This window comes from Canis aureus, chromosome 2, assembly GCF_053574225.1.
Source record: "Canis aureus isolate CA01 chromosome 2, VMU_Caureus_v.1.0, whole genome shotgun sequence".
NCBI classification, from domain to species: Eukaryota; Metazoa; Chordata; class Mammalia; order Carnivora; family Canidae; genus Canis; species Canis aureus.
Genome location: NC_135612.1, coordinates 59,625,993 through 59,638,849, shown reverse-complemented (window position 1 = coordinate 59,638,849; position 12,857 = coordinate 59,625,993). Strand labels below are relative to the sequence as shown.

Genomic DNA, 12,857 nt, shown 5'->3' with positions numbered 1-12,857 from the left:
GGGGCAAAAGGAGAGGGAGAGAGAACCCCTAGCAGACTCTGTACTGAGTGCAGAACCTGATGTGGGGCTCCATCTCATAACTATGAGATTACAATCTGAGCCAAAATCAAGGGTCTGACAGCACACTGAGCCATCCAGGCGCCCCCATAGAGCATGCAACGCTTGATCTAAGGGTTGTGAGCTCAAACCCCACGGTGGGTATAGAGATTGCTAACAAAAATAAACGTGTGTGTGTGTGTGTGAGTAAAGTGATAGAAGTTTATTAAGTGAAGATACAGAGAAAGCTCTCAGAAGTGAAAGGGGTCCCGAAAGAGTGGCCCAAAAATAAATAAACTTAAAAAAGGTTTTTAAGAAGGGAATCATACAATATATGGCCTTTGTATATGGCTTTTTTCATTTTGCATAATATTTTTGAGTTTTTATCTAAGTTGTAGCATGTATCAGTACTCATTCCTTGTCATGGCTCAATATTAACTCATGAGTATACCACAATTTGTTTATCCATTCATCCACTGATGGCCATTTGGGTTGTCTCTACCTTTTGGCTATTATGAATAATGCTGTTCCAAACGTTCTTGTACAAGTTAATATTTTAGTTTTGATGAAGACAAAATATCAAGGTTTCCTTTAATGCCCTTTTCCCCCTGGTTTTATTTTAAGAAATCCTTGGCTACTCTGAGGTCATAAAAATTTATTCTTTTACATTATCTTCTAAAAGATTAGTGTTTGTTCTTTTATACGTGTGAGTAATCCAGCTAGAAATGAAGTTTGAGGCAGGGACCTGATTGCAGTTTTTCCTGTATGTGTACTTAGTTATCCCAGCCCAGCTTACTGAATATTTTATCCATCCCCTCTGGTCTGCAGTGTAACACCTGTCAGGTCTCAAGTCTCTATACTTGCTTGTGTCTGTTTCTGTTCCATTGATCTCCATCTCTGGGCTTTCACTGCATTGACTTGATTACTAAATTAGATTTATAGTAAGTATTGATATCTAGCTAAGTATTACAAGGCCCCCCCGCCTCCCCCCCCCCCACCTCCCCCCCCCCCACCTGCTTCTCCTTCTTCAGGAATGTCCTGGCTTTTCTGCTTGTTCTGACTTTCTTTTTTTTTTAAAATTTTTATTTATTTATGATAGTCACACAGAGAGAGAGAGAGGCAGAGACACAGGCAGAGGGAGAAGCTGGCTCCATGCACCGGGAGCCCGACGTGGGATTCGATCCTGGGTCTCCAGGATCACGCCCTGGGCCAAAGGCAGGCGCCAAACCGCTGCGCCACCCAGGGATCCCTTGTTCTGACTTTCAATTATTTTTTTTAAGTTTGACCAAAACAATCAAACCCACGTGATGAGATTTCTTTGGGATTGGATTGACTCATCTCATTGGGCCAATTTGGGAAAGAATTAGAATGCCAATTTTGTCAGCCTATTTAGTTGTTCTGTAATGTATTTCACTATAATTTTATAATTTTGTGCAGAAAGATTTTCCATATGTCTTGTTAAAATTGTCCCAGGCACCATTTGTATTGGGTTGAATTATGTCTCTCCCTTCAAACTCATCTGTATTCTGCCTCTTAGAATGTGATCTTATTGAAAATAGGGTCTTTATGGGGCCCCTGGGTGGCTCAGTTGGTGAAGGGTCTGCCTTTGGCTCAGGTAGTAACCTCAGGGTCCTAGGATAGAGCCCTCAGTGGGCTCCCTGCTGGTGGGGGAGAAGTGTGCTTTTCCCTCTGTCCCTCCTCCCTGTTCTTGCACTCTCTCAAATAAATAAATAAAATCTTAAAAAAAAAAAAGGGTCTTTGTAGATGTAATTAGTTAATATGAGGCCATACTGGATTAGGATGGGCCCTAAATCCAATGACAGGTATCCTTACCTGAAGACCATGTGAAGACACAGAGAAACACGCAGGGAACATGGTCATGTGACAACACGGGGGCAGGGATTGAACTGATTCAAGGACTGTCAAGGATTGCCAAAAGTCACCCGAAACTGGAAGAGGCAAGGAAAGAGACTGTCTTTGACATGTTAAAAGGGGGGCGGGGAGGCTTCTAATACCTTGATTTCTGATTTCCAGCCTTTTAAATAGAGAATGAATTTCTATTGCTTTGAGCCACTCAATTTGTGGCAATTACAGTCTCCCTAAGAAAATAATACACCGTTAAAAATTGTTTTGGTCCTATTATAAATGACACTTCTTATTTTATTATTACTATTTTTGAGAGGTAGTTAGGTTGAGTTTTTATTTTTAAAATTCCAGTGTAAAAAATAAAATAAAATAAAATAAAATTCCAGTGTAAGTAATATACAGTGTTATATTAGTTTCAGATGTACAATATAGCAATTCAACAATTCTGTACATTTCGCTGTACTCATCGCAGTTAGTGTACTCTCAGTCCCCTTCATGTAATTCACCCATCCTGCCACCCACGGCCCCTCTGGCACCTATTAGTTTGTTGTCTATAGTTAAGAGGCTGAGGGATTTTTGTTTGTTTGTTTATCTCCTTTTTCCTTTGTTCATTTGTTTTGTTTCTTAAATTCCACATAGGAGAGAAATCTTATGGTATTTGTCTTATTCTGACATTTCATTTAACATTAAACCTTCTAGGTTCACCCATCTTGTTGCAAATGACAAGATTTCATTCTTTTTTTTTTTTTTTTAATGTCCCTGTCCTATTCAATTGAATATATATACCACATCTTCTTTATCCATTCACCTATGGATGGACTCAATAACACCTTTTATTTATTTATTTATTTATTTATTTATTTATTTATTTATTATTTATGTATGTATGTATGTATTTATTTTAAAAAGAGTTTATCTTTTTAAAAATTTTATTCATGAGAGACACACAGAGAGGGAGTCAGAGACACAGGCAGAGGGAGAAGCAGGCTCCATGCAGGGAGCCCGATGTGGGACTCCATCCGGTGTCTTCAGGATCACACCCCGGGCTGAAGGCGGCACTAAATCTCTGAGCCACCTGGGCTGCCCAATGACACCTTTTAGAAAATATATTTTCTCTTCTTGCTGAGTAGAAACACCACTGACTTTCTTTCTTTCCTTTTTTTTTTTTTTTAATTTTATTTATTTATTCATGAGAGACACAGAGAGAGAGGCAGAGACATAGCCAGAGGGAGAAGCAGGCTCCCTGAGGGGAGCCCAATGCGGAATTTGATCCCAGGATCCGGGGATCACTTGATCCAGAAGGAAACGCTCAACCACTGAGCTACCCAGGTGCCCTACGCTGCTGACTTTCATGTATTGATTTTGTTTTTAGAAACCGTACTAAACTCTACTACTAACAGTGATGATTTACCTTTAGATTCTTTCAAATCTACGATGTTTTAAAAAACTATCACTGGGGGCAGCCTGGGTGGCTCAGCTATTTAGCGCTGCCTTTAGCCCTGGGCCTGATCCTGGGAACCCCGGATCAAGTCCTGTGTCAGGATCCCTGCGTGGAGCCTACTTCTCCCTCTGTCTGTGTCCCTCTCTCTCTCTCTCTCTCTCTCTGTGTCTCTCATGAATAAATAAATACAATCTTAAAAAAAATATCACTGGAATAGAACAGTAATAGTTGTGATCATTTAAGAAACATGTCCAGCCTGGGTGGCTCAGCGGTTGAGCGTTGATCATGCACATGCCTTCGGCTCAGGGGTCCTGGAATCGAGTCCCACATCGGGCTTCTTGCAGGGAGCCTGCTTCTCCCTCTGCCTGTGTCTCAGCCTCTCTCTCTGTCTCTCATGAATAAATAAATAAAATCTTAAAAAAAAAGAAACATGTCCACAATTCATTTGCTCCTTCTCTTGTCATAGTTCTGCTCCCCGCTGAGTTATAGGCAGAGACCACACTGGGGGAGTTGCCTCACAAGGTCATCTTTCTTTGTACAAATAAGAAGATGAGGAGAAATAATCTCCAGAGCACTGACTCCCTATTACTGCTTGGGATGAGTATTCAGATGGGATTTTAATATTATAACGAAGTCGAGGTAACTGTAGGGCACTTCTGGAACTTTCTGATTCATCTGAGCAGCTGTCTTCCTCAAATGTGTCTTCTTCTGTCCCAGCAGTCTGTTAGCTTGTTTCTAAAGGGTAAGATTGACAGCTAGGCAGAAGCTTCTACTAGAAGTTTCCTGAGTTTGGGGGGCAGGCTGGTGACAGAACTTGATTACCCTCCCCAGAGTGTGGACAGACTTGCTGGTAACCAGCAGAATACTGTAGAAGTGATGGTGTAGCACCTTGAACAGTGAACATCTTTGAGCTGTAAAAGGACCACAGCTTTCATCTCTGCTTCTCTGTCTTGGAGCACACAGTACATCTGGCCTCTAGGTGCCATCGGAGGCCACAGACAAGAGTGAGGACACAGTGCCCAGCTGAGCCCATTTAGTCCCTCCTGGTCTTGGTCTCCAGGAGGAGCTACTCAGAGAGGCTCCTACTTGTCTATTATCTTCCCAGGCCACACATGACATATGCTTTAGGAAGGGCACCCTTCCAGGGGCAGGGCCACTTTGGAAGCCTGTTTCCTGCTGCTGCAGATGTGGGGCTCATCAGGTCCTTTGGAGGCTGAACAACCACTGGATTTAGCACACCCTGCTTGGAATTTCTTTGCCAATAAAATTTCCTCAAAATCCCTAGATGTTTTGTTTATTTTCAGCCAGTTCCAATGTACATGTAATTACAGCACATTACAGAAATCTTGTCAAGACTAGTTTTTTGTTAACTGATCCCCATGCTCTGTCCTTCCCCTACTATCTCACTGATGCCCATGTGGAACAAGTGGCTTTGATAAGAGGGTGACAGTAGTAATCTGGTCTTTGCTGCTTGAATGGCACCTGCTATCTGGGGAAGAACCTTTAAAGAGCGTACTTGAGGGACACCTGGGTGGCTCAGCGGTTGAGCGTCTGCCTTTGGCTCAGGTCATAGTCCTTGGGTCCTGGGATCGAGTCCTGCATCAGGCTCCCCACAGGGAGCCTGCTTCTCCCTCTGTCTATGTCTCTGCCTCTCTCTGTGTATCTCTCATTAATAAATAAAGTCTTAAAAAAATAACATGCTTGAGAGAGACCTTGGGGTCTCAGGCTTGTCTCATCTCTAAGATGGCTTCTTCTCGAGCCATCTCTCTTTTTTAAAATTTAAAATTAAAAAAAATTAAAATTTAATTTGTATATATAAATTCTTTCCCTAATATACACACATCTATCTCAGGACTCTCAGATCAAGAGTCACATGCTCCACCCACTGAGCCAGCAATGGCCATCTATAGCCATTTCTCACAACAGTTTCAGTTTGGGTTGCAGAAACTCTTGCCATTTTCAACCCCAAATGACCAGTAGTGATGGCCTCTCACATCTCCTTCAAAGAAGCTATTGTAGAAAGCATAGTTGACAACCTCCAGCTGCTACTTCTTTGGCTCTGCTGTAATGGTCATGCCAAGGCCATGGCCATCTGCCCTCAGGCTACATTCAGAACTAAATTTACCGTGCTCATCACCCCATCTGTCCCACTGATGAACCAAGTAGAAATCAGCCTAGGGCATGATTCTAAGGACAAGTTTCCCATAATGTTCTCCACCCCCAAATCCTCTTTTGGTCCTGTAGGAACTGGTGGGCCATTGCCTGCTCCCTGCCCTCCAGCCCAACCTTGCTCCTTGCTGGGCTATCCCCAGAGAATTGTGCCAAATGGTCCTCAGGTCCATGAAGGGTAAGCTGCTGGTTTCTTCATGTTCCTCGTGCCTCGGTCAGGAGTGGGGGCCGGCCTTTCCCCTGGCCATTGCTATACCACTTGTCGTCCTCATTCTTGTCTAAAGCGGCATTCCTTTAGCGTACGTGCTGCTCATCACCCTCTGTTCCCCTCCCACCACCTTTGGAAGATTGTCATCTTCCAACCCTCCTTCCACATCGGATCACCCTCATTCCTTGTACACTTTGGCACTCAGCTCCTGGCTTTCCTTTCCACCCCACGTCCTGCCATCATCTTGGATGAGTTCCATGGCCATCCCGTACTGGGGGCCCCAGGTCCCTGGCCTCCCCACAGCTGATGAGCTCCTCGATGTCCCTTGGCCGCTTGTTCCCAAGGGTGACTTAGGGCTTGTTATTGCCCCAATACAATAATTGTATTGTATTGCTCAGTACTTGCTCAGCCCTCCTCCTTCCTGACCATGCCCCAACCTTCTAGGTGACATTTGCACTATAGTCACCAGCACCTTCGTTTTTTAACCTCACTGACCCCTCAATGTGCTTTAACAGCTAGTTTCTCTTGTAGCTCTCCTCCTTTTCATTTCCCCACCTATCCCTTCTGATATCTGTGGATATCTGTGACGATATCCTCCTCAAAACTCTGTTTCCGCCTTCTTTCCTTTTCCCCTCACTTTACCCCTCTGTCAAAAACACAGCTCTTAATCAGTTGCGTGCTGCTAGGGACCGCCACCAACAAGGGTGCAGGAAAGCCCAGGGCTTGGGGGAGTCTAGTTGCAGCTGCTACAGGTGGTAAAGAAATGTTCTTTGAAGATGCAAAGAATATGGGTGAGTTTTGGGAATAAGAGATTGGAGGATTTTTGTGAATCATGGAGTTTGAAAGAAGGAGGAATGGGCATGTAAACATGACAAAGGAACTGCAGAGCATTATGGGCATCAGAAAAGGGTTGGACAAAGGAACTGCAGAGCATTATGGGCATCAAAATAGAATTGACTAGGTGAAGCTCTCACCTATCTTGGGCAGCACTGAAGGAAGCCCTGGATGGATTTATTTATCTGGTCACAGTGCTAACCAGGTAACCATGTTTATCTCTTGCCTGGAAGAGGGAAGATTTCAGGACCAGGGACTTGAATTTGGGCTCTTTCACCTTGGAGTTGTTTGAGGGCAGAAGAAAGTGAACAGCTACAAATGAATGAGTGAGAAAGATAATTGTTTGCAGATGAAAGCCCCGAGCAAGTGGGAGGGATGTGAAAACAAGTGAGCCTCTAGGACTAGAGAGAAGGAAGGACAACCCTTGCATCAAACCGAGGGAGAGGAAGAAAGGGTCAAAGTACGAGCATCAGTCACCTTAGTGTGGCTCATATGACCATTACAATCCCCAAATCTCGGGGGCTTAAAACAACTAAGTTCTTCCTTGTTCATGCTATATGTTCATCATAAGTTGGCAGGGCAACTACACGTATCAAAGGAACATAGGCTGATGACTAACCACTACTTTTTTAAAGATTTTATTCATTTATGAGAGAGAGACAGAGAGAGAGATGAGAGAGAGAGAGAGAGAGAGAGATATCCAGGCAGAAGGAGAAGCAGGCTCCATGCAAGGAGCCCAATGTGGGACTCGACCCCGGGACTCCAGGATCATGCCCTGAGCTGAAGGCAGGTACCAAACTGCTGAGCCACCCAGGGATCCCCCAACCACCATTTTGAATGCTGCTGGTCCTTGTGCCACAGAGGAGACAACTCTGGAGGGTCTCTTGTTGGGAGATTCTGGCTTGGATACAACATGTGCTACTTTCCCTCACAAGATACTGGCTAGAAATAGTCTCATTCTCCCTCTCTGCAGCCCCCTGCCCCTGCCCTCCACTCACCACAAGGGGTCTAGAAGTTCAATCCTACTAATGGCCCCTAAGCATTCTGCTCCAGATGAGCTTTAGTTCTGGAAGTCACGCAGAACACCCATGCAGGAAATAAACTCAGGCCAGTCTCTGCCCAAGATCACACAGAAAGCAGTAGCAGGATGGCTGGGAGCCAAATCTCCTGTTTCCCAGTTCCCCTCTTCCATGGCAGCCAGGACTCTAAGGTTTTATCTTCAGTAAGGTTAAGAACTCCTTGGAGTGTCCTCCCTTCATTGAAGTAATTTTTTTTTTTTAAAGTAACTTTCCACTTTATTTTTTAAATAAGCTCTACACCCAATGTAGGGCTTAAACTCATGATCCTGAGATCCAGAGTAGCACGCTCTACCGACTGAGCCAGCCAGGCGCCCCCGGAGTCATCTTTGTTAGTGCTTGTCCCCAAGTGCTGATTGTATCCTTGGTTATTGTCAGTCCTGGCATATCTACTGGAATTAAACTTGCTTTCTTCCCCGGGGTCATGTTGGCTGATGAAACATCTAGATGCACAAGCCTCTGTAGGACTGACTACTCTGTTTTCCCAGCCTGATTCTTACCCAGGGTAAGGCGTGAGACCAGCAGATTGTGAACATTCTGCATACTTTGCCTCCATTTCTTATCAGAACTTCTGTTACATAGTATCTTGCCTATCTCCTCTCAGAGGCCTTTCCAGGCCTCTATGCTCCCACAAGCCCCATGTTTCTTTAATAGCACACTGGAAACATCTGAACAAAGATAGGATCCAGCTTAAGGAGGCTATGCAAGGGAGAGAACCTGGCCAAGGACCCCAGCAAGCCTTTCTGTATAGCTGTGACCAGAACTCTGAAGGACAGCCAAGAAAGGGACAGAGAGCCTGGAGCTCATAAAAGATACAGATATAGAAGAAAAAACTCTGACAACCCTGGTCATACTCAATGATGTGACTGTACAATCCTGTAAGACTGCCTCTCAGAAACATCCTCTGCTTAGAAAACTCAGATTTGATTGTTCCAATTGAAGTCTATCCAGGATAGACCAGGAGCTGGGAACCTTGGAGTTGGTTGCTTACAAGGATAAGGAACTAATTTAGGACGAAAGTTCTCAAACCTCTAAGGATTATCTACTTCACAATTTATAGGACAATAAACAGTGAACACCATGGCAGCTACTAGAAAAAACACAGACCTAGAAGTTTATATAGGGTAAGACTGTCAAACCATATAGATGAAAACACACAAAGGACATTCACAGGTTATACAGTCTGCTACCATCTATGTAAAAACAAAAAAGAACTCAAATTTCCAACCCAAGGTTGGAGAGTTACATATGTATATGCTCAAACATGCATATTTGCAAGGGTATACAATGTACTGGTAAATGGTTGTTTTCCTAGAAGACAACTGGGAAGATGGGGACAGCAACAGGTCACTTTTTTAGCTTTTGAATTTTGTGCCATTCGTATTACTCATTTTAGTTTTTATTTTTTTAAGATTTTATTTACTTATTCACGAGAAACACACACAGAGAGAGGCAGAAACATAGAGAGAAGCAGGCTCCATGCAGGGAACCCGATGTGGGACTTGATCCTGTGACTCCAGGATTACACCCTGGGCCGAAGGCACATGCTTGACTGCTGAACCACCCAGGTATCCCCATATTACTCATCTTAAAAATTAACTAGCCAAACGCAATGTGGTATCCTAAAATAGAAAAACAGGCATTACTGGAAAACTGGTGAAATCAGAAGTCTGTAGTTTACCTAGTATTGCACCAATGTTATTTTCCTAGTCTTAGCAAATTACAAGTTTAAGTTTTGGTGGCTGTTGTTTCCTGGTTCCTAATTTCATCCTACCCACTTATGATGAAGACCCATACAATTTGGAACTTCTGGCATTTTCTCAGTTCCTTGAGCCTGGATGTCTGTTCTTCTCTTCAGTTTCTCAGCAGTACATCTTTCAAAGCCAAGTTCCCCAGTTATCTGCTCTGAAGTGCTTCTTAACTCTTCCAGAGACAGGACATGTAGCTTGGGACACATGGTTTCCTACTGTTTTACACTTACTGATTGGGCTTCCTAGGAAGCAGACTTCAAGATGAAAATTACATTAAAAACATTTAACAGTCAGTGCAGGTTGTTTATTAGGGCTTAGGCGCCATGGGAGGCCTGTTAGACTAGGCAGAGAAGCAGCCCTAGAAACAGCCTCAGCAGACCCCACAGGCAGCTCACACAGAGATGCCCTTCAAAGTCTTCCCAGCTTGTAGCAAGAGGCAAAGAGCCCTTAGACCCCTAGTCTTTTAGTCCTTGGATATGGGCCACCCAGGAAAGGGGGCATGACCTCAGCTAAGGCTACTCTTAAGCAGAGGCGCTTCTGGAGGGCTGACCAGCTACACACCATCTGTCAGCAACACTTCTAGCAGCTGGGGAGTAAGCGCATCATATCTGAAGGTGCTGGGAGTGGTGTGGTCCACACCCCCCCTTACCATAGCATTCCCTAATGTGAGGGCTAATGTTCCAGTTTTTTAGGTTAGGTGACTGGAAGTACTATGGCCTGTCTGAAGGCAATGGCCCAGACCACAGGATTTCAAGAGGTTCCTTCCTACACTAAAAACTGAGTCTGCCCTTTTTCGATCAACATGTAGATACTAGCATGCAGAAATAAATCTTCCCCGTGACCAGAGGCTGAGAGCGTCAAAAACTAGAAGAAATTCATCCTCCATTTGGTAATGATGACAATCAATGAGAAAGATTTTGAGAGAAATAAAATTTTAGTCAATAACTTTTTAGGTCCTTTGTCTTTTCAAGCAAATGAATACTTTTATTAACATGGTCTTTTTTTTTTTTTTCTTTTTTTTTTTTTTAATTACACATGGTAGGGTTTTGACCTCAAATGCTTTGTCAGGTCTGCTACTCAAATGAACTTATAGCAGGACGACCTATCAACCTCAAAAATACCTAGTCCCTGTCCAGTTTAGGGTCCAATGCAGACAGTCCTCCTTTCTTTTCCCAGCCAGCCCCTCAAGAGCCTTTGCAAATATCTCTTCCATTGTGAATCCCCTGAAATGATCAGAATATTACATCAACTTGTACAAAAACCAAGATCTTGTCTATTCTAGGTTCCATATCAAATAAAACTGAGTTGGGTTGTCCAAATAAACTGACCAGACAGGTTACATCAGATAGTACGCCACATAAAATTTAAATTTTGAACAAAATACATCTTTTCTCCTTTGGTCTCACACAGAAATTAAAGTCCGGAAAATACAGACACTACTATCATCCTCCACACCTCCTTTCGACTCCTCAGTCCTAGCCAGGTCAACCCCATTCACATTCCCAGTTGAAGTCTGGTCCCTTCTTCTTCAGCTTCTTGAGCAGTTGCTGCACGAAGCAATCTTCCAGAAGTAAGCAGCTCCTTCAGCACCTCCAGAGCTGGAAGACTCCAACTCTTGAGTCTCATGTGACACAGACTCAAAGATCCAGGGAGCTATATCAAGTCACACAAGAAAGCACAAAGCACCTCAAAACCTAGAAATCACCAAAGCCCAAGAACAAACATCACTGCTGCAAGAGCTTACAATCTCGGCCCTAATTCTCATGTGAGATCATCTTCCAAATAAAAGTTACTTTTCCAAACAAAAACATTTAACAGTCAAAACTTATTTTGAGGTCACCAACCACAGACCATAGCAAAAAACGTAGTGTAAGTGAGGACAGAGTGTGGGGTGGGGTGGGGGGGTGGGGGGGGGTGGGGGAAGAGAGAGAGAAAACAAAAGGCTCTCTGGTTTCAGCTTCTCAAGGATGTCAGCCAATCTCCCATCAGTTGACCAGAATCCGTTGGCTGTAAACCTAAAGTACAGTTCGGGAGTAGAGGGGAGAAAGCCGTCATTCAAGAGGTTAATTCCGAAAAAGAAAACCAAACGAATCAAAACCCCTCACCAATTCAAACACGCAGGACGCCCCCCGACCCGCTCCGATCTTCCGGCAAACCCCAAAACGGCCCAATAACCGCTCCCCTCGGCTGGTCCTCTCTCTCCTCGCCGTGGCTCGGCGGCCCCGGCGTGACTCTGCCTCCCTCAAGGCCTGCACAGGTGGCTCTGCAGGGCACCGCGGCTCCCGGGTGCAAGCGGACACACTCCGGCCGCCCTGCTCACACGCAGGGTACAACCGGAGCGCGCCGCGGCCTCTGCTCCCCCCGCGCCGGCCTCCCTCCCGCCTTACCGCCCTCCTCCTTCAGGACGACTCGCTTCTCTCTATCCGCCGCACCAGCTCCACCAGCATCTCTGCCATCTTCGCGATCTCCTTGGCCTTCTCGTCCGCCTTCTCGCCCCTCTTGGCCGCTCTGCCGTCCACCGCGTCGCCGGGATTCTGCAGGTGATTCAGGGCGCTCTCCTCCGAGGCCTCCACCTGCGTTTTTATCTGGATGAGCATATTGTCCATCTCCCACAGCTTGCTCCTGTTGCGCATGTAGGCTCGGCCGTGCTCCCGGGTGAGGGCGGCGATGTCCTCCCGCATCTCGTTGATGACCGGCAGCAGGAACTGCTCGAAATCCTCCTCGGGCTCCAGCACTTCCACCTCCTCCGGCTCCGCCAGCTCGACGATGTCCAAGGGCCGCATCCTCTCTGCCTCTCCGGAACCGCGCTTACCGACGTCTGCTGCGGAGAGAAAATGGAGACTCGCTAGGCTTACCGACAGAGTTCCAGAAAATCCTTTAAAACTTTTACCCTTTTTAAACTTTTTTCGCTTCACAGGAGCCGCGGAAACGAACGACTTACGAGGAGAGGAGCCGCGAACAAAATGGAGTCCCAGCCGTCAACCAGCGCCCTGCGCGTTGCGGCCCCTTTCGCGACACGGCCGTGCCTCTTTACGGTCACGCCGCTCGTGGAACGAGGCGCGGGCGCGCGCACGCCGACGGAGGATGGGCGGGGCAACCCCGCCCCGCGGCCGGGAGCGCGCACGTACTGGCGCGCACTGTGCTTGACTTGCGCTTGCCGGTTTCCCCTAGGTCGCGCCCCTGCGCCGCCCTCCTTTTGGGGTGAGCCCTTCTGGGCGCGCCCTCCTCTTGGAGGGCTTCTGGAGCACTCAGTTATATATTTTTTAAGGCTTAACCGCGCCCTTCCTGCAATAAAGATAGAAAGGCTGTGGCATCCCCAGACTAACTCCCATAGCCCCTTGTGTTTTAGTAGGGCGGCCAAACCCCTCTTAGCTGTCAGGAAAGTGCATTTTTCCGTCATCTTCGGCTTACAGTCGGAAATGCCTGCGTGTGTTTTCACCAGGCGGGACCCCCCTCGCTCCAGGGTACCAGGCCCC

The 12,857-nt window shown here is 45.8% G+C and overlaps 1 protein-coding gene across 2 annotated transcripts; it reads right to left on the bottom strand.

Annotated features, from left to right (window-relative positions):
* Positions 1-10,338: 10,338 nt before the first annotated feature.
* On the bottom strand, positions 10,339-12,464 carry LOC144299374 (MORF4 family-associated protein 1). 2 transcript variants are annotated; one of them, XM_077874934.1, is made up of 3 exons: positions 12,323-12,464; positions 11,769-12,202; positions 10,339-11,396 (listed from the first exon to the last, which is right to left on the bottom strand). In XM_077874934.1, exon 2 carries the CDS (start codon positions 12,162-12,164, stop codon positions 11,781-11,783), a length of 384 nt encoding a protein of 127 aa, XP_077731060.1. In that variant the 5' UTR covers positions 12,165-12,202; positions 12,323-12,464; the 3' UTR covers positions 10,339-11,396; positions 11,769-11,780. The 2 variants fall into 2 exon arrangements, with proteins under 2 accessions (XP_077731060.1, XP_077731059.1); XM_077874933.1 differs by lacking the exon at positions 12,323-12,464 and having other exon boundaries at positions 11,769-12,316.
* Between the last annotated feature and the right edge of the window lie 393 nt (positions 12,465-12,857).